The sequence below is a fragment of the Sebastes umbrosus genome, chromosome 1 (genome assembly GCF_015220745.1).
Source record: "Sebastes umbrosus isolate fSebUmb1 chromosome 1, fSebUmb1.pri, whole genome shotgun sequence".
NCBI classification, from domain to species: Eukaryota; Metazoa; Chordata; class Actinopteri; order Perciformes; family Sebastidae; genus Sebastes; species Sebastes umbrosus.
The window spans coordinates 9,269,744-9,296,989 of NC_051269.1; the positions used below are offsets into that span (position 1 = coordinate 9,269,744).

The 27,246-nt window shown below is 38.0% G+C and overlaps 2 protein-coding genes and 1 long non-coding RNA gene across 3 annotated transcripts; 2 read left to right on the plus strand and 1 right to left on the minus strand.

Annotated features, from left to right (window-relative positions):
* The first annotated feature begins 13,846 nt into the window (after positions 1 to 13,846).
* Positions 13,847 to 17,414, plus strand: LOC119493548 (green-sensitive opsin). The gene is made up of 5 exons (XM_037778973.1): positions 13,847 to 14,210; positions 14,384 to 14,552; positions 16,085 to 16,250; positions 16,350 to 16,589; positions 17,316 to 17,414. The coding sequence occupies exons 1-5, from the start codon at positions 13,847 to 13,849 to the stop codon at positions 17,412 to 17,414; spliced, it is 1,038 nt and encodes a 345-aa protein (XP_037634901.1).
* A 1,588-nt stretch (positions 17,415 to 19,002) lies between these two features.
* On the plus strand, positions 19,003 to 25,523 carry LOC119487874 (green-sensitive opsin-like). Its single transcript, XM_037768937.1, has 5 exons — positions 19,003 to 20,746; positions 20,924 to 21,092; positions 23,308 to 23,473; positions 24,113 to 24,352; positions 25,131 to 25,523. The coding sequence occupies exons 1-5, from the start codon at positions 20,383 to 20,385 to the stop codon at positions 25,227 to 25,229; spliced, it is 1,038 nt and encodes a 345-aa protein (XP_037624865.1). The 5' UTR covers positions 19,003 to 20,382; the 3' UTR covers positions 25,230 to 25,523.
* LOC119487883 lies at positions 20,977 to 26,003 on the minus strand. Its single transcript, XR_005206802.1, has 3 exons — positions 25,924 to 26,003; positions 25,107 to 25,324; positions 20,977 to 21,131 (listed from the first exon to the last, which is right to left on the minus strand). It is a non-coding gene; the product is annotated as an uncharacterized LOC119487883 (long non-coding RNA).
* Between the last annotated feature and the right edge of the window lie 1,243 nt (positions 26,004 to 27,246).

The window sequence follows — 27,246 nt, forward strand, 5'->3', positions numbered from 1 at the left end:
AAGGGCGTTGCAACCCTGTCTCTTAGAAATTCTGTTATACGCAAATATAGACAGGGTTTGGATTTCTGTATTCTGCACCTCACTTCATAACATCACTTATTGCTTTCTCCCCCAGAAATTCAGACACAAAACTCTGCATGCGTTGAGAAAATTCTTTATTTAAAGAAAAATAATTTCAGCATTTGAATCCCTCTGAGTAAAAAAAAAAGTAACATGGGTAAAGTTGGGAGGCTGTTGCCATGCAGTCAGTGTATTCCGTAACATTGTGTGTTCAATGATCGACACTAACGTGGTACAATATGTTCTAGATCAGTCATATAATGTGTCTTCCTGACCTACTAACAGATTAGCTGCAGTTCCTGTTTGTCACAGGCACAGCACTTCCTGTTACAGTTTCACCTCCACAGGAGTGTGTTAAGTACTTGCATAGCTGTAAAGCTGAAGGCTAATCCCAATTAACTGTTGTGTACGTGTGACTTTACGCAAGAGGCAGGCACCCTTTTGATCTAAGCTTTAGACTTCTCACCTGCGTCGGGCTTGAGAGTGTCTCCAAGCTTCTATATCAATCTCATTTAGAGCTCAGCTCTCGTCGTACCAGATGCCCCACATAAGCAAATCAACACTCTGACCCCTTTCAACCATGCTAAAACAGGTTTTTATACCTGTTTTAACCTGTTTTTTTTATTTTATTATTGCAAAGAAGTGTATTCTTTGATTTGATTGTTCAATGCTCAGCAGCAGGTCACAAATACGAGCATATACACCTTAACTGAGGACATTTTGATTGAAACATATCATCGGATTCATTAAACATGTTCTCAGTGAATTCCACAAGATTTTTTGAGATTAAAAGTAATGAACAAAATAAAACATTTTCATTATTTACTATGAGAAAGTCAAAGGAATATTAGATTAGATTAGATTAGACTTCCTTTGTTGTCATTGTACAGGTACAATGAAATTGAGTTTGCAACTCCCCATCACATACACAATGCATTAAAGACAGTCTATAAATACAGGGTACTGTATAAAGACAGCTATGAGGTTAGTGACCAGTGTCGTATGTGCAAACTGTCACAAATGGCAGTAAAAGTAAGTAGACAATCTAAAACAATATAAAAGATAATGATTATAATAAATAATTAAATACATCATAAATAGTATACATAATATAATATACATTCATAATGTATAGTAGGCCTATATATATTTGAACATACACATATAATATAAACACAATATCCTGTGTATGTATTACTGTATATGTGTCCCTCTATACACACATTATTAACACAATTATAATATGTCACACAAGGACTAGTGGTGGAAATACATTTACTCAAGTACAATTTTGAGGTACTTGTACTTTACTGGAGTATTTCCATTTTGTGCTACTTGATACTTCTACTCCACTACAACTCATAGAGGAATATTGTACTTTTCACTCCGCTACATTTATTAGTCAACATTAGTTACTTTGCAGATTTAGATTATTAATTAAAGCAAAATTTAATCAACAAATAAATTGTGATGTGTTATTATGGGCAAAGAATAGACTTTATTGGTCCCTGAGGCTGAATTCACAAGCTACCCAGCAGTATATATATAGTATGAAATAAGCCCCACTTTTAGCTGTAGCTCCAACATTAAATGTGCACATTAATTTATCAATAATTACAATTCAATAATATACTATTCATTATTCTGTAATAGCTATAATAAATTACTCTGTACTTTTACTTTTTGTACTTAAAATATATTTTACTTGTAAGAGTGTTTCTACACTGGTGTTGCTACGTTTACTTGAATAATAATGTGAGTACGTCTGCCACTGACAAGGACACACACAATGTAGATAGTTTTCAGTATGTACATTACATCTAAATAATTAGACGAGCAAGCTTTAAATTAGAAAGAGAGAGCAGCTAACATTACATTTTATCGTGTTGTGATTTATAAGGGGGGAATATTGGCCTCTATAGTGACCCCTAAACTGAAAAATGTCATCATCATCATCGTCATCATCATCATCATCAGAAGAGCACGATAAAACATATTTGACCTTATCTGCCTTCGGAGACAACCTTAAGTTCTTTGACCTCAGGAGCCAGTGTGTGGCCGCTGTAATTACTTTTGAAGGCGACATGAATCGAAGGAGACAGGTGTCACCTCTAACGTGCGCGCTGACTCCCAGACAACCTGCTCAACGCCTCTGAATTGCGTACAAGGTGTGAATCCAATTTGTGAGGATTGAAGATTAGAAAGGGCCAAACCCCTCCGGTTTAACAGCTTGCTTGTGACAATTTTTAGATGCTAAGCAGATGAACACAAGCTCCTTGGTCTGGAAATCCCACTTGTGGGAGTTGGCGTACTTATGAAAGCTGTGTGACAGATGGTTTCCTGTTTGTACATCCAGGGCATTACCATACATGATTGTATTATCATTAGACATCAGATCACTTTCTCATCAATAGTTTGAATGTTTGATTAAAAGACACACTATTGTTTATTCCAATTACTTTGAACTCACCATCAACCCAAACCAGCACTACTTGGGTCATACGCGTCAATATATCTGTCTGTATTAAATAAAAAAAGAAATAAACCCAACATATGTGTATATATACACAGTATATGCAGTATATATACAGTACATGTATATATGTGTTTATATATATCTGTATACTGTATTTACATATATATGTGTGTTAATATATATATATATATACATACAGTATACAGTATATATATGTATATACATATATTAGGGATGCTAATTTTGAAAAGAAATTTTAACCGATAAACGACCCTGGTTAACTGATTATTAACCGTTAACCGACAAGATTTGTGCGTCTCATGCGCCAGCTGCAGTGTATGAGCACAACAGACAACTGAGTCCCCTGTTCACCCGTCCGGGAGCGTTACTGTAGCAGCCACGATGCTGCGTGTGGTGTCGCGGACATGCAGCCACTTTCCCAGTAACTTTCCACCGCACATTTAGTTTAGTTTAGCAGGTTGTCAGCTGTGTGTCTGCCCGGCGTAACAATAGCGAGTGTCTGACAAACCGTGTGTGTGTGTGTTTGTGCTACGTTAGCAGCTCTAGCATTGCCGGTGGCTTCGTGCTCGCCATTATCACACACATACGGTCTGTCAGCGCGGCGTAACTTTAGCGAGTGTCCGACAGACCGTGTGTGTGTGTGGCGGCGGTCAGTGTGGGGTTGTCGGTCGCGTTATAGCTGTGAACGTAACTTTGCAGTGTGTGTGCAGTTTATTTGTCGGTGAATAAATGCTACGTCTCCTCAGCTCAAGCGAGTTCAAGACGGGAGTCAACTTTCTGTATCTTGCAACGCCGGCTCAGACTCTGTTAAGGTGGGCCAGCTTTTCTCCTTTGAGTTTTGCTCAGCTTTTTAATTAATTAGTTAATTAATTATTATTAATAATAATAATAATAATAATAATAATAATAATAATAATAATAATAATCTTTTAACCGTTTAACCGATAGCGTTTATTGGTTAAAATTCTTAATGTCGGTTAACGGTTAATTATTAACCTCCATAATATATATATCAACCACGGTGAGCAGTACAAACACCACTCAAACTTTAAAAATGTTCTCACTGCATTCTGATGAATGGAAGCTTGTTATGATTCCATACACAGTTTTTGAGTTAAGAGTTACACGGTATAATGGAGCTCATTTAACTCCCCATGCATTTATCACTCAGCCATGGTATACAAATAGCCTACATACCATATTCACATTTATAAATACTCAATATGACAAACTTAACAAACAGACACAAAATGATGAGGATAACCTGTGCAGTTTAGGAAACATAAAATCCATTGAACTCTTGAACCATTTGATCCCAATGTTGAAAATTGAAAATTCACACTTTACTAATGATGACGCGTTACTGTATATAACTAATCAAAAGTATTTGTAATCCAATTAACTCAAATTGATTTCATAATTGAGCCATTATTAACTTACAAACATGATGAAAATATGAAAACTGCCAACCCTGATTAAACATACATTAGTTTATGAAAATCACTTCCATTAACTTGAATTCATTTTTAAGATTGAGCCATTATTAAACAGCACAAACACCATTCAAATGTTGAAATACTCAGTATGGCTTATTGAATGACATTTCAATGACGCCAAATGCCAGGCTTGGTACTGCAAGTAAAGCTTATTCATAGGGAGGGATAAAGGGACACAGCATCACAGCAATATATAAAGAGTAATTAGATTAGAATGGCTATATGGGAAATTATGAAACAGCCAATTAAAACAAAGAGTCTCTTGAGTCTGTTTCCACAGTCGAGAATGAACTGTTAAGCTAACCAATCAAACTGTTCTTGTTTGCTATGGCTAACAATAAGAGTTTTAACTAATTTTCAGGCCAGTAATAATGAGATAGTAGGTTGTATCAATTAAGAGCTCTATCACCATTATCTGCTCAGAGAGGCACCTCATTTGACTTTTCAGTAAATGGATTAGCTCAGAGAAGACTGGCAGAGGTGCAAACAAAATGAGGGAGTAAAATCCTGCCAACATGGTACGATCACAAGGTATAATCATGAATAAGTGGCAATATTGTTACTGTAATTGACAAATACAATGGTTGAAACTCAGCCAAGGATCTGGTTATTTAAAGGTGTATTAAGGTGCGGAGTGAGGCAGCCAAAAAGGTTCTTTTAAATTCAATAACTTATTAAACAGCCCCTGTCATACTGGCAGATCATTACATTGAAGGCATGTTGAGCAGCCAGGTGCTATAGGAATTGTAGTCCACATTGTGACATCAGTAATAAAATATATGTCATACTGAATTAAAGACAATGTATGAAATATGCATGATAGCTACACTTTACATTTGATATAATACTGTGTTCATGAAGCATCTTTGGAAACACTGAGGTTAAGACAGATGTACTTCTGGTTATTTAAGAGGAGAACTTACAGTATCAATTATAGTTTTTAAACACTAACAGGCTGCAGTAATTGAAATGGACAGGGATTTGTCATGTTGCTTCAACTTATAACCCCTGTTTTAGCTGTATCATTGCCTTAAGCCTGATTGTGGTTTGTCATGGAATAACTGGGATAGTTAATTAAAACAACACTGACTTTTCTTGCAGTGATTGGTTTTCCATCAAATGACGTCCTTTTCAAGACAATAATAATGAAGTAATAGGTTTTGGTTTGTCTAATTAAATAAGAATACAATCCCTATTATCTGCTGGATTAGTCATCACATCTGACTTCCGATAAATGGATTAACCTGGTCTCAACCTACAGGACCTAAAGGACCTACAGGGCACACAGTGTAGCAAAGAGACCTACAGTATGTGATCAATGACTGAGCTGCCAGTGCATACTGACATGTACATCATATGTTATAGAACTATACATCTGTGGTTGTACATATACATCAAAGTGCTTTTGTGAAAAAGTGAACATCATTTTCACATATCTCCTGGAATTTAACCCATTGCTACTGAATCACGGCCTCATCAGTTGTAGCATGTTTATATTGACAATGGAATAAGAGTGAGAAAATATAAAATAATGGATAAACCTGGTAGAGAATTAATTTGTTAGGAAAGTTTTTAGAGTTTTTGTATTATTTTGGGTTTCTGCTGCTTAGAAAGCCATTTACAAACGGCCCCAATAACAGAATCCAACGCAGAGTTCTGAAGATTCTATCAGATACAAACTGCACAAAGTTACGTTTATTCTGATAAGAAATGTTGTTGTTGTTGTTATTCATATAATACATCATTTTAAAGCTCTTTTGTGCTCTTTATGCTGGAAGTATCCATGGGCACATCAGATATATACTGGGAAAAAAAGTTCAGAAACTTGTGTTTGCTGGATTATTTCTCTGTTGTTACAATGTTAATTGGCATTGTATTTTACATCGTTGGAAAGCCTGTTTATTTACCTTCACAACAATGTCCAACTTGCAAGGATCATGCATTTGTGGGATGAGCAGCACAGCTGATTATGTGGGTAGCACCAAAGAAAAATTTGCCAAAATGCTCCGTCAATGGTAAACAGTGTATTCTCCTGTTGGTATAGACTCTTGTGTTGAGTTGTTTGGTGGGTTGGATGATTGAACTCTCTATCAGTAACAAGGAACAAACAAGACATATTGGCTATTTTACACTTTATTCATTTAATACACCGTCAGGAGCCTCAGTAGCGGTGGAAGATCCATACGCAGCCACAACAGCCTGGCACCTCCTCCTCATGCTGGTCACCAACCTGGTCACACGTTGCTGTGGGATGGCGTTCCATTCAGCACAGCTGATTATGTGGGTAGCACCCAAGAAATATTTCCCAAAATGCTCTGCCAGTGTATTCTCATAAGGCTACCAGGAAGCCTGCAATGACTGCCCTTCACCGTCAGGCCCGTTTTTTCCCAGTTTATATGGAGTTAGGTATAAGGGCATTTGGAGTGGCATTCAGAATTTGCCCCATTGCAGCATTAGAGGTCAAAGGTCAAATTATCTTGACCTCAGTGTCATGACAATGTGACTGATAGATAGATTATAATTTAAGCTTTAAAATGATATATGACTTCATGATATGGTGTGTTAGTTACCCTCTTTTATACTGGATCTATGTGTAAAATGGCGAATAAAGATGGACAAATTTTAATGATGGAGGGATGAAAAAAGGAGTGATAGCACATAGAAAGCTACCATTGCTGAAATGCTATCATGCATTTTCCAACACTAGGGACATTGGCGTCCTCAGTGATCAGATCACAAGTGGACAGCTTTAAGTACGCCTGTTCACACCTGGAATTAGAATGCGTCTCCACATGCGTCTTCAGTGGCCACTTATGATCCGATCTCACTTCAACAAAAACACCAACACATCTCCGATAGTATGATAATAATGCACTTTGCGTGCCTAGTCTGATAGTCTGTAGATATGTAGCCTATAAACAAGATATATTTGACTAAAATACAGTTGTACCGACAGAATACAGTAGAGCACAGAGGCCGTTTCCATGCTGACAAGCGCCCGTGTCTGCCTGTTTATTCACCTGAGGGGCGCGGTGATCCCGCGGATCCCAGCTGGACATCAGATAAGTAGGCGGTCCTTAATGTGGCCAGGACACATTCGTGTACACACTGCTAAAAGAATGTGGTCATATGTCGCCCAGACCACCTCTGAATGTGGTCTGAAAGATCCGATCTCAATGCGTCCTCAATGCATCTTGAGTGCGTTCACACCTGTACTTAGAGCTGTCCACTTGTGATCGGATCACTGAGGACGCATGTTAATACCAGGTCTGAACAGGGCCATGAACCTTTAAAAAAATCACTATGAGACTTGATCTCATAGTGCCACCACCAGAGACAAGGCCAGGCTGCAGCGGGTCATCCGTGCTGCAGAGAGGGCGATCGGCTGCAACCTTCCCTCCCTCCAGGAGTTGTACACCTCCAGGACCTTAAGGAGGGCGGGAAAGATTGTGGCTGACCCCTCCCATCCTGGTCACCATCTATTCCAGACTCTGCCATCTGGCAGGAGGTTAAGGTCCATCAGGACCAAAACCTCACGCCATAAAAACAGTTTTTTCCCCATGGCAGTGGGGCTCTCCAACAGCCCCTCTGCCCCCCTGTGACTCTCTCCGTCCCACACACACACTATTGCCCCGCCGACACTGGCTCTCCCCCTCTTTCATACACTCTAAATAACACCCCCTACTGTATCCCTCTCTCTCCCTCTGATACCTGATTGTTTGCACTCCGGCAATATTTGCACTATCTGTATATATCATGTTTATTTTGTTTAAACCTTATTTTGTATATTGTATATTCTTAAAATTTTAATTTTTTTAATTCAATTTTATTCTAACGTTTTTATCTATTTTGTTATTATACTGTTTGACTTGCACCAACATAACCAAAGCAAATTCCTAGTGTAAATCTCTTACACCTGGCAATAAACATAATTCTGATTCTGATTCTGATTCTGATTCTGATCACTCCAAAGTGGCACGACCAACCCCCTGGCTCATGGACTATAATATCATCAACCATCATCTCCAGCTCCGGAGCCCCTCAGGGCTGTGCCCTAAGTCCCTTCCTTTACACCCTCTACACTAATGACAGAATGGTATTTTTGCATCACAAGTTTACACACAAACACCAAAGAAATAACTCTTTCCACATGCCAACTGGTCCTCCAGGACCCCAATACATTGGTCATTTTAAAAAGCACTAATTAAAATAGAAAACTATGATATGATATGATATCCATACAGTCAAACTGAACATTAGCAACTTCAAATTTGTTATGAACTAATCCATTGTTCTTAGACTTATGCACAAGTTATACAAAATAATTCGCAAAATATTGGACAAAAAGCCTACGAGGTATCATCACTGTCATATAATTACAAAGTACAACCTATTGACCTTTGATAATTTTGTCTACCTTGCAAACTCCTGTTTAATGTTCAGAATTACCCACAATCTTGCTCCTCCCCCACCCTTCAGAGTTTCACTATGTTCAGATAACATCAGGCAAACAAGAGCAACTACCAGAGGCAACTGTGTAGTACAGGTCGACTGAATTTGGCCAGTCAGCTTTCTCCATTTGAGCTGCACAGAACATAATTCTTGACTTAACTTGACTTGACTTGACAGTACCCAGCAGTATCAGACAATGCTCTACTGGTCAAAATTTGACCAGCTCAGGGATTTAACGTTAATTAGCTAGCAAGCTACAGTTTATAAATCCTGCCATGGAAAATTTCTGCTGAGAAATTCAGCAGTTGGGGGAAAACAGAGTCCTCCTTTTGTCTACTTCTGTCTCCCTTCCACTCCCTACTGAAGATTCGGTGTGGGACTTCAAAATGATTCATGGTGATGATGATGATAGCACTTTGGTGTCAGATCTATTCTGAAATTGTACTTGCATCCCAGGAGCTCCTTTTGCAACATCAACAAAGACAAAATATTTAAGACAAGTAACAAGGATACATTTAACATACCATCACACTCACTGCTGACAATATATTCCCTCAACATGCATTTGATCTGTGATTAGGCTCCATATTTCATTTTTGGATTGACTGGTGTACAAAAGTGTGCTTCAGTCTAACCCTATTAAATCGTGGAGCCCTGTATCTCCGATTAGATAGCAACATGGTTGAGGTCAGAGATGATGTTGTTGGCCAGCCTAAGCCTTAATATGTTACAATTGTATGCTGATTTATAGAGTTTCTCAAGGGGTAGACCCACAATCTTTGAGCAGATTTTCATTTGGTGGAGCAGTTTTGACTTTAAGGTAGTGGACAGACACTTGTAGTATTACAATACTGCAGAACACTCATAATCACAGGAGTAAAGAACAAAAGAAGAATTAGTGTACTCGCTCCAAAGACCTAAGGACAGATTCAATATGGTCGTTCAATAATAACAGATAGTCTATCATTACATCGAAGTACTTATATGAAAGTACCTACTTGATTTTTTTCTTCATGGATAACAACAGGAACTTTATGAGATTCATATAAAAAAACAAATAAAATTTCTTCGTTTTTTTTTTTTTGTGTTAATCTCAAGAGCATTATTATTATCACTCCACTCGACCACTCTGTTTACGCTATGTTGGTGTAGCCCAGGGTTGTCCGAGTTACTTAAGAGAGATATTAGAGCTGTATCAGAATACTTCCAAATGTAATGATTTGGTGTGTCTGTTAAAACGATTTGTAATTTTTTCTTCTTCTCTACGTGGCACCATGAAACACAAAATTGTTTGCTAAAGGCTGACTACAGTGAAACTACCAGTGCTATGTGTCTATTACTACTAAGCTTGCTAAGGTAAAGAACTATTTGACTTTGCTACATGACAGTAAATCTGACATAGTGCGTAATTGTGTTATAACATTTGTCTTGTGTTTCTAAGAATCTAGGCTCTATACAGAGCAAGGTAAAAGCTACAGGTGCTGAAACACTAGCCGGCTTCTTAAGTGTTAAACTAATCTAAGGTAAAGCTAGCGCCTACTGCGTTGCGTTTTTGCAAACATGTCGGGCAGTTTTAACGTACTAGAAAGCAAGCGCCTGATATTACTCCATTAATGATATGTTGAGGATGTGAAGTAAGGAACAGTACAGAATCAACTTTTAATTCAAGCTGTTGTTTATCACTTGCTGAATCTAATGGCTTTATGGGGTCGACACCTGCAGGGATAAAGCATGCTACTCCACCTGCCTTAAATGGATTAAGTGGATTATCTCCAGATATCGAGGTTGCTCCCTCTTTATGGGGTCTAAGTTCAGTCTGCTTACAGCCATGTTAGTGATGAACAGGATCTACACACGTAGGCAAAATTGTTGGTACCATTCCGTTAAAGAAAGAAAAACCCACAATGGTCACTGAAATAACTTGAAACTGACAAAAGTAATAATAAATAAAAATTTACTGAAAATGAACTAATGAAAATCAGACATTGTTTTTGAATTTTGGTTCAACAGAATCATTTTAAAAAACAAACTAATGAAACTGGCCTGGACAGAAAAGATGTAAAATAATGTGACCATAGGGACATGTTAAACTAAGGTGTGTCCTGTAAATAGCATCACAGGTATCTTCAAACTTGTAATCAGTCAGTCTGCCTATTTAAAGGGTGAAAAGTAGTCACTGTGCTGTTTGGCATCATGGTGTGTACCACACTGAACATGGACCACAGAAAGCTAAGGAGAGAGTTGTCTCAGGAGATTAGAAAGAACATTATAGACCTTCATGTTAAAGGTAAAGGCTATAAGACCATCTCCAAGCAGCCTGATGTTCCTGTGACTACAGTTGCACATATTATTCAGAAGTTTAAGGTCCATGGGACTGTAGCCAACCTCCCTGGACGTGGCCGCAAGAGGACAATTGATGACAAATTGAGGAAACGGATAATACGAATGGTAAGCAAAGAGCCTAGAACAACTCCCAAAGAGATTAGAGGTGAACTCCAAGGTCAAGGTACATCAGTGTCAGATCGCACCATCTGTCACTGTTTGAGCCAAAGTGGACTTAATGGAAGACGACCCAGGAGGACACCAAATCATAAAAAAGCGAGACTGGAATATGCCAAAATGCATATTGACAAGCCACAAAGCTTCTGGGAGAATGTCTTTTGGACAGATGAGACAAAACTGGAGCTTTTTGGCAAGTCACATTGGCTCTATGTTCACAGACGCAAAAATGAAGCATCCAAAGAAAAGAACACTGTACCTAATGTGAAACATGGAGGAGGCTCGGTTATGTTATGGGGCTGCTTTGTTGCATCTGGCACAGGGTGTCGTGAATCTGTGCAGGGTGCAATGAAATCTCAAGACTATCAAGGCATTCTGGAGCGAAATGTGCTGCTCAGTGTCAGAAAGCTTGGTCTCAGTTGCAGGTCATGGGTCCTCCAACAGGATAATGACCCAAAACACAGCTAAAAACACCCAAGAATGGCTAAGAACAAAACATTGGACTATTCTGAAGTGGCCTTCTATGAGCCCTGATCTAAATCCTATTGAACATCTGTGGAAGGAGCTGAAACATGCAGTCTGGAGAAGGCACCCTTCAAACCTGAGACAGCTGGAGCAGTTTGCTCACGAGGAGTGGGCCAAAATACCTGTCGACAGGTGCAGAAGTCTCATTGAGAGTTACAGAAATCGCTTGATTGAAGTGATTGCCTCGAAAGGTTGTGCAACAAAATATTAAGTTAAGGGTACCATCATTTTTGTCCAGGCCAGTTTCATTAGTTTGTTTTTTAAAATGATTCTGCTGAACCATAATTCAAAAACAATGTCTGATTTTCATTAGTTAATTTTCAGTGAATTTTTATTTATTATTACTTTTGTCAGTTTCAAGTTATTTCAGTGACCATTGTGGGTTTTTCTTTCTTTAACGGAAGGGTACCAACAATTTTGCCTACGTGTGTATTGTTGACTTTCTCTGTGACTCATTTCTCTGTGTAAGCAAGAAAAGCACAAACAAGGATAGCTGATCCTGAAATCCCTATTCTCAATCATTTTAAGAAAGCTCACTCATATTTGACTTCAGACTCCGTACAAGTGCAAACAGTACAGTAGTTGCTGGGTTTACTGTAAGTGAAACTGCATGAGGCACACTACACTATATACAGGTACAATGACGACTTGTCTACCAGCATAGTATCCCTAGAAATTACGCTGATATTAGTTTATTCCTCACCTCAAAGTTTACGTTTAATGGCAGCATTTAGTGCCAATGCAGGAAGTAGTGTGCCCTTTATGTGGTGAGGTGAAAAGTAAGGATGTGGAGGTCGCGGTGGTAGATGGGCATGTAGTACATCAGGGAACTGGAGCTAATGTCCTGCAAGAACCTGCAATTAACGTTGGCCTTTTCATAAAACCGTAACCATGATCTCTCTATTCTGTTTTAGCTGCCTAACCTTATACACCAAGAATATATTTCCTAAAATGTCCCCATCAAATGTGTACATACCATGTAATGGTGCCTTTCAACTGATAACGTATTGCAGAGATTTAGCTGACCTCAGGGTGGATCTTCACTACCTATCACAGCCAAATGGTGCACAATAACGTAAGCATTCCTGACAGAACTGCAGGGATGTTGAAACTATTCTAATCTCTGTTCAATTTTTACATTACCCTCTCAATAACGTGCCGATTTTTAATTCAATGTGCTACCATAGACCCCCATTGCAGAAAAAAAGATGGGAAAAAAGCCATTCAATATTGTAATAATTGCACATTATGCATATTATTTTAAATTTACATATATTACAATAATTATTCTTATCATCATATAGTTTATTTAACCCTACAAAAAAGGCCTCAGATATTGCTCCTGCCGTAAACCATGAAGGATGGTCTGTTTTACTTGACCAAACAGTAATCTTATTACTGGAGCCCACTCTAACTTTAGTCCTTTTAACCTCAATTTGTTACCATATAATCTGCACACTAATACCAGTGAATTTATTATACATCCTGTCTTGTTCTACAGTAGGCTACTGGTGCAGCTGCCGCATGGCTTTACAGTGCTGCGCTCTGAAATCCTATTAAGAAGCTGTTAGTTGAGTCCAACTTAAATGGATAGTGAGTTAATCAAATTACATTTTTCAATCAGTCTTCCTTTAAGGTGTAACTTCACCTGCAGGTCGGAGCCTAAGTCCAACCACTGTATAGTTTAGAAAAATGCTAAAAAGTGAGAAAGGGGCTGAGAAATGAAACCACGCTCACTTCTGTATGACGAAAGCCTTGACGCAGCGTCGACACAGCTACAGTAGATTTGAAAATAATATAAGGCACATTATTAAAATCAGCATTGATGAGTTTCATCACAGTTCAGTCATATCATTTTGTTTATAGCTTATACACTTTTATGTGTGCAGTTTACTCATTAATGGTGTTTAGGTCAAGATAAGGTCAAATACAGATGGAATTTGTTATCATGACAAGAAATGTTCTGCTGGTTTTTAAGAGTAGTTGTTTCATGTGTGAATGTGTGAATAAGTGTGCCGTAAAATTGTAAAAAAAAAAAAAAAAAGAGACAAGATCAATTCTTAAGTGACCTTTCTGATCCTGTGACATCCATCATTTCAGCGAGGAAACTAAATCTGCCCCGTTGGGCAACAAGTGATTATACGCTGACAGATTATGGGCTGAATTCTCTTGCAGATCCTCTTTGCTAATCTTCTTGATTCATTGTGGGTCTACCCCTGGGGGCTATATAACCATAATTGCAGTATCAGACTTGTGGCTGCATTGACAGTGCTCCAAGCTCATTCTACTCTGCCAATCCGAATCATAACTGCCAAAGATGGAGAACGGTACAGAGGGCAGGAACTTCTACATCCCCATGAACAATCGGACGGGGCTTGTGAGGAGTCCTTTTGAGTATACACAGTATTATTTGGCAGATCCATGGGCATTCAAACTATTGGCTCTCTACATGTTCTTCCTGATGTGCGGCGGCTTCCCCATCAACTTTCTGACACTATTGGTCACAGCTCAGAACAAGAAGCTCCGGCAGCCTCTCAACTTCATCCTGGTCAACTTGGCTGTGGCCGGACTGATCATGGTCACCTTTGGATTCACAGTCACGTTTTATACTTCCCTCATGGGCTATTTCTCCTTGGGAACCATGGGCTGTGCTATTGAAGGATTCATGGCTACACTTGGAGGTAAACTTTAAGAAAATGGAGGTTTATTTGTTATCACATAGATAGATTGTACTGAATATAGTTCTGTCAGATTTCTGAAATCACAGCTGTAAGACTGAGGTCTAAGATGGTACAACATGGTAAGATTTGAAGGTGCTCATCACAACTTCTATTCTCTTTTTTTTTATCAACAGGTCAAGTGGCTCTGTGGTCTCTTGTGGTTCTAGCTATTGAGAGATACATTGTGGTCTGCAAACCCATGGGTAGTTTCAAATTTACAGCCACCCACGCTGCAACAGGCTGTGCATTCACCTGGATCATGGCTGCCTCCTGTGCTGTCCCTCCTCTCGTTGGCTGGTCAAGGTAATTGTCCTAAATGCATCTCATGACAAGCGGTGGCAGAATGGAGAATGGACAAGTCTTTTATTGGAGCACTTGCCACACTCTAACTTAGAAACATATTGTTTTCATCTTGTTCATTCTTCCCAAAACTAGGATAGTAAGACCCGGATTGTAAAGAAAAACAAACAAACCAAAACAAATGTCTTAAAGTAAATGTAAATGTAAACTAGAATGGCACTCCGAGAGTGCAGACCTCCGCCAACCAGCCCGAGTACGATAGCCCCCCCTCTCCGTGCAGGTTGCGCCATCAACCACATGTAATTTTGTTTATGTTGAGATCAGCGCCATGAACGCGTCATCAGTTACACTGCGCATGTCTTAAAGCCTGTGGTGTTAATGGACAGGCTGAGCGGAGTTATTAAAAAAAATTCCCGAAGCCGGATCATGATCAGGAACACCACCAAAATTGTTTCATTGTTCATTGCGCCACACCCCTCCAAAATATTTTATTCAAATCCATCGCGGACTTTTGGAGTTATCCTCCAAACGGACAAACAAACAAACCAACGAACCGACAAACAAACCAACGCCGGTGAAAACATAAACTCCTTCCTAGGCCTTGGCGGAGATAACAAAGTGCCTAAACATGTGACTTAGTATATAATGCTCAAAAGTATTGGAGAAAATAGTTTTATAGGTGTATTTAGATGCAAAGTTTGAATTGTATGTATCTGTCTCATTAAACCAATGATTCATACCCCAAATGAATGAAAATGGATGAAAAATCCCAAAATTTGCATCCTCCAGATGCTTCTTCGGTCTGAAAATGGGTGTGGCTAAGTTTGGCGTCAGGCATGTCTTTCTTAAATCCACTTCAGCCACTAATGACATCTCATATGATCAAATGACTCTGGATTTTGTAGTTTCATATTTACCAAACAAATCAGATGATCTCCTACCGTCTTTTTCTGAATTATCATGAGAACAAATGGGAAAGCGGTTCATTTGTTCTAGGGTTTTAATCAGTACTGATGACAGTCTACTGACTGACATCACTAACATTTGCTGCCCCTGTTTTACTTTTTGAATCTTAGCATCTGGTTAGCATCGTGTAGCCTTTGTAGATACTGTGGGGATTGGCTATCTCTCTTTATCTTTGCTTTAAACAGTGCATGCATTAGAATGAATGATTATTGTAGGATTTTGAAAGGACAATCCACCCATTATATTTATGAGATTTCACTCATTTCCCATAGTTTCATAGTCAGGATTCTTACCAAGTGACCATTACATGGTAACACACATGGTACTCTACTTTCGGTGCCACTGCCATTATGCTTTGAATTATTTGATGTTCATACAACAATACTTCATGAAGTCCTACGTTCAATGGCCTTTAACATGACATGTTGCACGATTACAGTCTCAATCAAAACTGCTGTGTGTGTGATTTTCATGTTCTTACTTCTAAGGTTAGACACAGAAAGGTTGTAGCATATAATGTCAACATTTTATATGATGCATCCCACATTGTACATGTCTTGTATTCACAGGTACATTCCTGAGGGTATTCAGGTTTCCTGTGGACCCGACTACTACACCTCGGCCCCAGGCTACAACAACGAATCATTCGTCATGTACATGTTCTCCTGCCACTTCTGTGTTCCCGTCTTCACCATCTTCTTCACTTATGGAAACTTAGTGTGCACAGTGAAGGCGGTAAGAGACTTTATCTGATGATGTTGCTTTTATATGAAATTGTAGATTTTTAAGCTGATCAATGTGAGAGAATATAACTGATGTTGACCTAATTTTCAGGCCGCAGCTCAGCAGCAGGAGTCAGAGTCCACCCAGAAAGCTGAGAGGGAAGTGACGCGCATGTGCGTCCTGATGGTGTTGGGCTTCCTGGTGGCCTGGACTCCATATGCTAGCTTTGCTGCGTGGATCTTCTTCAACAAGGGAGCTGCGTTCTCAGCAACAGCCATGGCTATCCCTGCCTTCTTCTCAAAGAGCTCAGCGTTGTTCAACCCTGTTATCTATGTGTTGATGAACAAACAGGTACGGTGTAACCAATTTGTAGCAATCCTGATGGTGCATTCACACGTATCAAGTAATAAAAATAAAGAAGAATAACAATATGTATTATTAGGTAATAAGACAAATAGAGGACAAATTGACAACACACTGTTATGTTGATGTAAGTAGATACAAGGGCATTTGTAGATGTTTATTAATGTGTTTGTCAATAATTATAACTACTCCTTTAACAGTATAACATATGCATAATCATAATCGATGACATTCTGTATGATGACAAATATAAACAAATCCTTACAGTGCGCTATAAAACATGTATTAACTGGTTATACACATTTACAAATCATTCACAGACTGGCTTCAAACAGGTCTAAATAAACAGATATGCCATTATGAATATAATCATAATAAGTACTTCATTAACAAAAAACACATTCACACTGAAAACACTCATATAAAGTATGGAGACATATATATATATCATATTACAACTGTGTTGTTTTATGTTATATTGCCAATTACTCATTATCTGTTTATACACCAATTAGGAATGCTTCACAGGATAAATTATATTTGTTGACAGATACATTAATAAATTTCCTTATAGCTACTTAAAACTACATTATAGTGTGTTAGAAACCATATATTTACTTTATACTTTTTAATGCTAAAAAAGTGTCACCGTTACAATTTGTTAAGTGATTGTTCAGTGTCATTTTCTAATTATACTTTGTGCTGTGTTTTCAGTTCCGTAACTGCATGCTGAGCACTGTTGGAATGGGAGGCATGGTTGACGATGAGACCTCAGTATCAACCAGCAAGACAGAAGTGTCCTCTGTTTCCTAAACACAGACCAATCTCAACAACTCTAATAGATTTTTTCGCATGGACTAACAACAAGTATATGCAGACAGTGGTATCATTTGGTTACATACAGTAGGGTCTCCGAAGAAATACTACAGGTTTCGAGTCACCTACAGTCGGGTGTAGTATGTGAAGCTTGCATCATATGCAAAGCATTAGTTTTCTCTCTCACAGCGACCAGGACCAGGTAGTTCTGCTGTTAAAATGAAGGACACATCAGCATAACTCTTCACTACCATTAAACAAAATGTGCTTTGTTATCTGGCAGGAAATCACTCCAGTTGGCCCAATGAGGAGATTTTTTATATTTCTAACATCATCTTTATAAAAGCACTTACTTTGTTCTGCTATATTGAAACTTGTTTTTTTTGGGGGGACCATGATTTATTTTTTTGGTCAATTGTACATATATTTTATAAATGCTAGTGCCATTGTAAATGTAGGTAAATAAATGCATGCATCCAAATATGTCTGTTTATTTTTATTTCTGATGAATTGCAGTAGTTTAAAGTGTAGCTAAACTGTTATTTTATATGTGATCAGCAATTTTTGCCGCATCTTTAGTCTTTTTCTGGCTGTACACACTGTCAAAGAAACTCCCATGGTAATTATTGTCCATGCACATTCCATATGTGCAGCTGTTATATTGGGCAAAGATTTGCATTAGGACATAGAGAAAGTCTACGGTTATGATTGGGTGGCAGATAACACCAGCCAAACACATTAATCAAGGAGGATGTTAAGCAGTTTCCGGCGTCGCACAAACAGATAGAGCCAGAGCAACACGCCCTCCTCTCCATGCCAAACAGATAGAGCCAGAACAACACAACCTCCTCTCCATGCCCGATAGATAGAGCCCAGGATGTATCGCACCTCTTGCCCAAGGTGACCTAGGATAAGCTCCAGCCCGCTGATACTCTCAACAGGATGAGTGGGTAATGGATGGTTGATGATAATAATACACTTTATTTATATAGCACCTTATACACAAATTCCAACTCAAAGTGCTTTTCAAAATAGAAAAATATAAGAGTAGACACACAATCAGTCAATACATTTGGCTAATATAATAAAGAGGAAGGAAGTAAAATAATAAACTGTTAAAAAAAAAAAAATTAAGTAGAAAATTAAAGTAATGTAAAATGATATTCACTGTAAATTTGTTTTGTTCAACTGTATAACACAGTTTAATCTGGGTTTTCCCAAGCGACAAAATTGGTTCATCAGTGCCTTCAGAAAAGACCCATACGACCTCAACTCAAACTACCTGGTTAATGTTAAGAAAAACTTGTGGTCATGTTTAAAGTTTCCTCTCACGGTCCAAACATGCCACCAGCCAGACTATTAAGAAATGAATGGAGGAATAACACTGACCATAAAAATGTATGAAGCACCAGGGCAGAATACATATGACTAAAAACATAAGCATAAAAGCCAACATTTAATCTTACGACTATCATTTGGTGTTTCTAATCTGCAGACTTCAGTGGTGGTGATTAAGGTGGAAACAGTCTGGAGGTGAAAAGAATGAAACAAAAAGGAGCGATCATGAGCATGATTTACTGTAATGTTTTCTGGTTTAAACACAAATATAACATTTCATATGATGAGGAAATGTATTCAACTTACAGTTGTTAACACTCTGCTTTAAATGTTGTGATGATTATATAGGCATTGAAGAAGTCATGTGCGGCCAGAGGGACATATTTATATATGGATATTGTAGTTGAAACTGCCAAATTTCAACTACAGTATTCAATGAATGTGTTGAGCTATTATATATTTACTACTTCTTTATTAGAAGTCAAAACAGCTCAGGCAATTTTGGTATAATATCCTAATAAGGCTTTTTTATTTTCTAAAATTTGTCTACCTGAATTTAGAATTAAAATGGCAAAGATTTCAGTCCTTGTTGAGTGAAAACAGTGGAATTGTGCTTACAGTGCTTTAGCAGTCTGGAGTCATAGAAATAAAATACAACACATTTTATTTCTATGTACATGAGCTTAACGTTTTCAGAATTGTGTGCATAGTTTGATATTTTGTTTTGTATACAAAAGCATTTTATCCAAAAATGTCACCACAGACACCAGTACTGCAAATATATAAATATTGCAATACTTTCGTCAGTAGACCACAGGTTCAATCACCATTGTATTTTAATCTTATTTGGTTATGGATGATATAGTGACTTAACAGACATTTATTTAAATGAAAATCTTCCAGATTGCCACTTTAAACATCAAACAAATTTGTAAAAAGAACAAAAAAGTTTTTCTCTTCAATTACAGTCCTGCTATTGTGGTGAATAATGAAGATGATGGGATGAAAAGAGAATTGCATTAAAGCAACAGAATAAAACAAAGGATTATGAATCAAAATGATTTTCTATTATTTGTTAAGAAATAAATGTATAAACCAAAATATTGAATGTTTTACAAATAACAAGCAGCAAACAATAACAAGGTAGACGTTAAAATGTGTTCAAAATATAAAAAATCCACCGACTTGCAGGGTATTTATAATTAATCAATTAATAAATAACTATTGAAATGTGTAAGAGGTTATCAGTTGTGTGTAACATGATGATTCACACTACAAGGATAAGAAAAAACAGTTGGTGAGAATTTGCAAAGAGATTTTACTTTTCTCCAGATATGCTCAGGGTTTTTTCTTCCTCAAGCACAACGCAAGTTAGTGACGTTAAAATAAAGAAAAGATAGAAGTCTGGAGGGTGAACTCTGTATACAAAACTCAATGTTAAAGTAGACAAGTAACCGTGTTAAAGTAAATTACTGAGTTAAAAGATCTAAAGACTTAAGAGTTTAGCCTTTTAAGATAACTCAATCCTCTTGTAATCCACTTTTTGAACAGTATAAAGTTAGACGTGAAACCAGCTGCAGAAGGGTTCAACACTGCAACACACAGTCGGTCCTCTCACTCAATCAAGATGGAGAACGGCACAGAGGGCAAGAACTTCTACATCCCCATGAACAACAGGACGGGGCTTGTTAGGAGTCCTTTTGAATATCCACAGTACTACCTAGGGGATCCAATTCAATTCAAACTGCTGGCTCTCTACATGTTCTTCCTGATCTGCACCGGCTTCCCCATCAACTTTCTCACTCTTGTGGTGACGGCTCAGAACAAGAAGCTCCGGCAACCTCTCAACTTCATCCTTGTCAACCTGGCTGTAGCCGGACTGATCATGGTCTGCTTTGGATTCACCATCACCTTCGTAACTGCTATTAACGGCTACTTTGTTTTCGGAGCAATGGGTTGTGCTGTTGAGGGATTCATGGCTACTCTAGGAGGTATGCTATACGAATTGCATTAATGTATATTGTTGCTTTTGTCATGAAAAAAATAATAATTATGTCATCCATATTTTACAGTACTGCCTGAAATATCCACTGCAAAGCTCTGTGATACATGTAACAATTCAAACATAGACGCAACTACCATTTTAACCAGATGTTTTTGTCTTACAGGTCAAGTTGCTCTCTGGTCCCTGGTCGTCCTGGCTGTTGAGAGATACATCGTCGTCTGCAAACCCATGGGAAGCTTCAAGTTCACCGGAACTCACGCAGGAGCTGGAGTTGTTTTCACCTGGATCATGGCTTTCGCTTGTGCCGCCCCTCCACTGGCTGGCTGGTCCAGGTAAATATGAAAGATGAAACATCTGTGCCAACGCTAAAGCTAAAACATACAGAGACACTACACATTAACAGATAGCCTCACACTTTTTGAAGTCTGTCTGTAAACAGCACTCACATTCAATTCAGTTTAATTTATATAGCGTCAAATCATAACAGAAGTCATCTCAAGACACTTTTCATGTAGAGCAGTTCTAGACCGTACTCAATGATTTAGAGATCCAACAAGAGATTCTCCATGAGCAAGCACTCAGTGCGATAGTGGCAAGAAAAAACGTCCCTTTAATGGGTAGAAACCGTGGGCACCTTGGCAAGGCTCTGGGCCGGCGACCGGTTAGGTTGAGAAAGAGAGAGACAGCAACCACAATAATAGCACAACAGCTATAATAGTAATACAAATAGGACTAATAAAAATAATCAATATGGATGGATATAATAGAGTGATAATAGTGATTCCAGTTATAATAGCAGTAATATGACTACTACTACTAATAATAGCAGTAATATTAGCTGTAAAAATACATGCCCACATGTACAATGATGATCTTTTGGTTGCTGTAATTGTTAAGCATGGGCAGGAGGAACAATTATGGTGACCGAAAACTGTTGCAATGTAGATGGGTCAGGTGAGATAATCAACCTCCGGTCTCTGAGAGGATTTTCTTTTTGTCTGAGTGGAGCTGAAGAGGGGTGAGCAGGAGGGTCAATACTCACTCTATTAGTCTATTAGTAACCAATTAGGTCAGCAACCTAAATTAGAACAATCAAACAAGAAACCATTAGCTACTTAAATGAAACCCTATGCAGATTATTTGCAGCCAGCACTATGTTGCCCTGTACAGTGTCTCAATAGAGTTGAGCATTGGCAAAACTTAAAGTAGCCACAAACTAGTAACACTAAAAAAAAAAAATTCAGATATAAGAGTCCTGCATTCAAAATGTTGTCAAAGTATTGACTTATTACTCTACCAGTCAAAAGTATCAAAGTAAAAGTACTCTTTGTACAGACATATCATTATATATTATAATAGTGGATTACTATTACTGATGAATTAGCATTTAAGCAGCATTTATTGTTGCAGCTGGTGGAGCTCATTTCAACTACTTTTTATACAGGTTTTTTTTGTTTAACATTACATAATATTTTACAAATTGATCATACTAGTGATCATTTATAGCACCAGAAATGCTGCTTGCAGCGTTGTCAAGAACCACGGAATGGTTGCTTGCACCCACCAAGTGTGAAGTTGATTGGATGAACGGTTCTCGAGATATGCAACAGTCATACATACATACACAGATGGAGATTCCTTCCTTTATAGTTAGATGATTCTGCTACAGCGCCACATATTGGCCAAATGGCACCAAATAGAACAAAGCGTTCAGGAGATATAACATGCCCACAGCATTTGAGCTAACTTTGAGGGCAGCTATAGCAAAACTCTATGGGACATCAAAAATCCCAAAAAGTAACTATTTCCTGCTCGGTCCAAAGATGTTTTCTACCAATTTTATGACAATTTCTCAAAATCTGTAGGAAGAGTAGCAAAATATCTGATTTGGAAAAAATTCAAAATGATGGAAAATAAATCTAGATGCAAATGGGCGTGGCTTATATGGATAGATTCATCTGGACCCACAAAATCCAGGAAAAAATTAAAAGTACAGTATAAAGTAGCGTAAAATAGAAATACTCAATTTAAGTACAAGTGCTGTGCCTCCACTGTGCTGCATCACTTGGATGTTTGCATTAAGAGAGAATATTTTGATGGACAGTACAGTAAAGTTGCAGCTGCAGCCTGAACAGATGGTAAAACAAAAGTAGTTCTCTGATGTTCAGCTGTCAATCAAGTTTCCAACTGCAGCCCAGTACAGCCTGACACAAAGGGATGCTTGTGCTGTCTAAGAGTGATGTTCCTACAGAGGGAAAGGGATGTTTTGGCCTCATCCAAATCTCCTGTTGTTGCTTCATTTATTATTCTGCAGCTGGTGAAATGGGCAAGCTGTAGCTGTCACGACAGCACCTATTTGAAAATGAAACAATAAAATGGATCCAAAAATACAGTAAACAGCGAGAAAAGTGTTTCTTGCTTCCACAATTGTGTTTATTCTTTATTTTAAAAACTAGATTGAACGTGTGTAGTGGTGTACAGCATGTTTCCTCCCTATAGAGCTCATTGATTGTACAGTTTGGATTGATTGTCTCTGTTCTCACACAGGTACCTTCCTGAGGGTCTGCAGTGCTCTTGTGGACCTGACTACTACACTATGGCTCCAGGCTTCAACAATGAATCATACGTCATGTACATGTTCATCTGCCACTTCTGTTTTCCCGTCTTCACCATCTTCTTCACTTATGGCAGCCTTGTGCTGACAGTCAAAGCTGTAAGTCTGATTTCCTTAGCTGTACTATACTATAATACTCTTCTATGAAGGGTGACGAGGCCTTTTTAAAGTAGTTACACCTCCCTTCTAACATCCCACATTTGACACTCACCTGTTCTTTGTGTTTACTACCTACCCCATTTTCATTTTAATAGTAGTGTTTACCCTTTCTGTGCTGTAACGTGTCTTTGACTACTCTAGCTCTATACAAGTCAGATTTATTCATATTACTGTTTTATAATATATTTATACGCTGATAAATACGAAATTTAAACTCAATTTCCCAAAGTTACAGCCTCCTTTATCACTGTGTAAGATAAAATAAGATAAATATTGTAGTATCTGCAAAGCTTTCAAGTGCACTATTCATATTACTAGTAAACCCTAAGCAACTGGTCTGCAGTTTCTCTCTGGGGACCAACATATAGGGCATAGAGCTTCAACTAATTATTGATTAAACTGCCAATTATTTTCTTAATTAATCCATTAATTAATCTATCTAATCTAGTTAAAGCAACACCACCTAGGAAGAAGACTTTGTGATTCACTTAACGGAGCAGTGACTCCATGTTAAACTGAGACTTGCTGTGAGTATGTTTCATTAATCTCCTTCCTGCTCCTCTGTTCAACATATTTCAGGCCGCAGCCCAGCAGCAGGAGTCAGAGTCCACCCAGAAAGCTGAGAGGGAAGTGACGCGCATGTGCATCCTGATGGTGGTGGGCTTCCTGGTGGCCTGGACTCCATATGCTAGCTTTGCTGCGTGGATCTTCTTCAACAAGGGAGCCGCGTTCACAGCAACAGCCATGGCTATCCCCGCCTTCTTCGCAAAGAGCTCAGCGTTGTTCAACCCTATTATCTATGTGTTGTTTAACAAACAGGTCAGTTTATTACTATGTTGTGTGACCTCTCACTGCATAAACCAGCATAGTTCTCCTCAGGAGAGATGGACCAAAGGCTGATAAGTCACTCTTTATAAAGAGTTTATAAGCTGAATCTAATGGCTTTATTAATGGTGAATAAGTGTTTTGCTAATGCTTTATAGAGCAGTTATAAGCCGTTGACGAAAACAACTTTTGGGTTGCCAGGTTGTGAAAAACCTTTCTGGCTTTTGATTCATTATTACGCACGTTATTAGTAAAGGAAAATAAACCACCAGGTCCGCAGTTATGTCAAATACATTACTGTGATAATAAAGGCCAATACAGTTAGTAAGTCATCTGCAATTATAAATGTTAATGTTAAAAGTATTAAAGGATTCTAACTGTTGCATAAAGCATCAGTAAATTAGTTATTAACCATTACTAAAGTTGTTACAGTTTATATACTCTTTATAAAGTGTGATAATATAGTAAAACAGTTATGATATAAAAAGTCTTCATAGGAGAAGTTATAATTGCTGTTTACAATGACATTTTAGTGTGCTATAAAGTATTTACATGTTTTTTGTACTGCTTATGAATGCTAAATAGGGGGGGACTTAAAGTAAAGTGTCACCACCATGATCAGAAATTCATGCTTTGTCTGAAAACAGGCAAACTTTTCAGATTAGCGCTCATCCATATATTCATGGATTTGAGATTTAGAAACAAATGTTGTATCAATAATAGAGTGAAATTTGGTCTGATATCTTACCTCTGCATGTTTTCTCCTTTTCAGTTCCGTAACTGCATGCTCTCTACAGTTGGAATGGGTGGTGCGGTTGATGATGAGACCTCAGTATCAGCCAGCAAGACAGAAGTCTCTTCTGTCTCTTAAGAAGAATAACTTCACAACTCCGGACTGCCTCCTTCTTAATCAAGAAGACTCCTTTGTGTCTGTGATAACAACTGGACTCCAACATCATGTCTCAGCTGAAAAAGGATCAAGCAAAAAACATCTCTGAAACACAGCCTGAAGTGTTTTCTTGTAATAATGATGTGATGTTTGGATGTGCAAGTGGGTGAGAATCATCTTTGTATATTTATGACATGGAGAGGTTAACATGTCTGTTGGCCTCTGTCATAATATTCTGTATATATTTTATAAACACAAAAGTGTAGAAAAAAGTTATTAAATGCATGCATGAAAAGACTTCTTGGGTCAGTGTATCTTTTGGTCATTCGATTTCCTTGTCACAAAAGGATAGTAAAATACAAACATTTGAGGTTATTTGATTTTCATTTTAAAATACAAAAATTAAAATTGAAATACCAGGCGTTTTTCTTTATCAGGGTCAAAAAGGGATGAACTAAACTTAAAAAACAGGTTGATTTTCATTTTTTATTTCTAAAAACAACAAAATAAAATCACTAGAAGACAGAAACAAAAGAAACGCCCGGTTTTTCATATTCTGCGACCGGAAGTTGGGTAAGAGCGCGTATGAGGACGGTGCTGTGTATGAGAGAAACTTCCCGGATCAATAACTTATAAACGAAACGTCGTTAAAACACAAATGACGGCTCTTTCTCACCGTAGCAAGGTAGACAATTAGCTACAACCTAATCTTAATCACAACGAGCCGTCCTCCGAGCTGGACACATAACATTGGTCTCTATGTGCAGCCAGCTGTGAGACGAGTGGTCAGGGACCATCTACAAAAATGTGTTTTTGCTTTATTAGTTTCTTATTAGTACATGAGGAGACCATTGATGTGTGAAGTAATTTTGATGGCACTAAACTGTATAATACTGAAAATATTGAATATTTTTCCCAATACAAAATCACCAAAATAATGTAAAAACATATTTTTCCAAACTAAGCATTGTAGTATAATCAGGAAGAGACCATTGATGTGTGAAATAATTTTGATGGTACTACACTGCACAAGACTGAAGTTATTGAATATTTTTATAGCATCTCTTTTCGACGTTGCACTTTGTAGACGGTCCCTGACCACTCGTCTCACAGCCGGCTGCACATAGAGTCGAATGTTATGTGTCCAGCTCGGAGGATGGCTCGTTTTGATTAATATGAGGTTGTAGCTCCTTGTCTACCTTACTACGGTTAGAAAGAGCCCTCGTTTGTGTTTTAACAATGTTTCGCTCATGAGTTATTGATCCGGGAAGGTAGAATCTTTCAATATCTTTCCAACTTTACCGAAGTTAGTTAGTTTTTCTGCAGTCATGTCTTCTTCCTTGAGACACACTCTTTAATTGTTTCAAAAAACTACATACTGATCCATGTCCATCACCTTCAGTTACACACCAGCACAATACTTTTTTTCTCTCATACACAGCACTGTCCTCATACGCGCTCTTACCCAGCTTCCAGTCGCAGAATATGAAAAAACGGGCGTTTTTTCGTTTCTGTCTTCTAGTGATTTTATTTTTTGTTTTGTGAACTAAAAAATAAACCCATTTTTTAAGTTTAGTTCATCCCTTTTTTACCCTGATAAAGAAAAACGCCATGTATTTCAATTAAAAAATGTTGTATTTTAAAATAAAATTCAAATAACCTCTAATGTTTTGTATTTTAATATCCTTTTTGAAAGGAAAATCGAATGACCAAAAGATACACTGACTTTGTTTTCAGCCCGGTCGTACGAATAGGTGTGTGAATGACAAGATAATGCGCAAGGCAAACGCATGCAATAAGAACCACGTTCTTGCTTTAAGCGTGTCAAAATTGAAACCAATGTAATTGAGTTTTGTCACCACCAGAAATGGAATATATTCAAAAAGCGCGGGGCCAACTGTCATTGGTCACTCCGGAGCAGGAGGTGGCGCTAATGCACCAATCAGCTGGAGGCCATCCGCCGCAATACAAGAAGGAAGAAGAAGAAGAAGAAGAAGAA

Bases quoted from the DNA above. Each gene is read 5' to 3' on its own strand.
- LOC119493548 (XM_037778973.1), top strand. From the start codon at position 13,847: ATGGAGAACGGTACAGAGGGCAGGAACTTCTACATCCCCATGAACAAT. The intron at 14,553-16,084 runs GTAATTGTCCTA...TTGTATTCACAG, and splicing joins CCTCTCGTTGGCTGGTCAAG to GTACATTCCTGAGGGTATTC. The intron at 16,251-16,349 runs GTAAGAGACTTT...CCTAATTTTCAG, and splicing joins TAGTGTGCACAGTGAAGGCG to GCCGCAGCTCAGCAGCAGGA.
- LOC119487874 (XM_037768937.1), top strand. From the start codon at position 20,383: ATGGAGAACGGCACAGAGGGCAAGAACTTCTACATCCCCATGAACAAC. The intron at 20,747-20,923 runs GTATGCTATACG...TTTGTCTTACAG, and splicing joins ATTCATGGCTACTCTAGGAG to GTCAAGTTGCTCTCTGGTCC. The intron at 24,353-25,130 runs GTCAGTTTATTA...TCTCCTTTTCAG, and splicing joins ATGTGTTGTTTAACAAACAG to TTCCGTAACTGCATGCTCTC.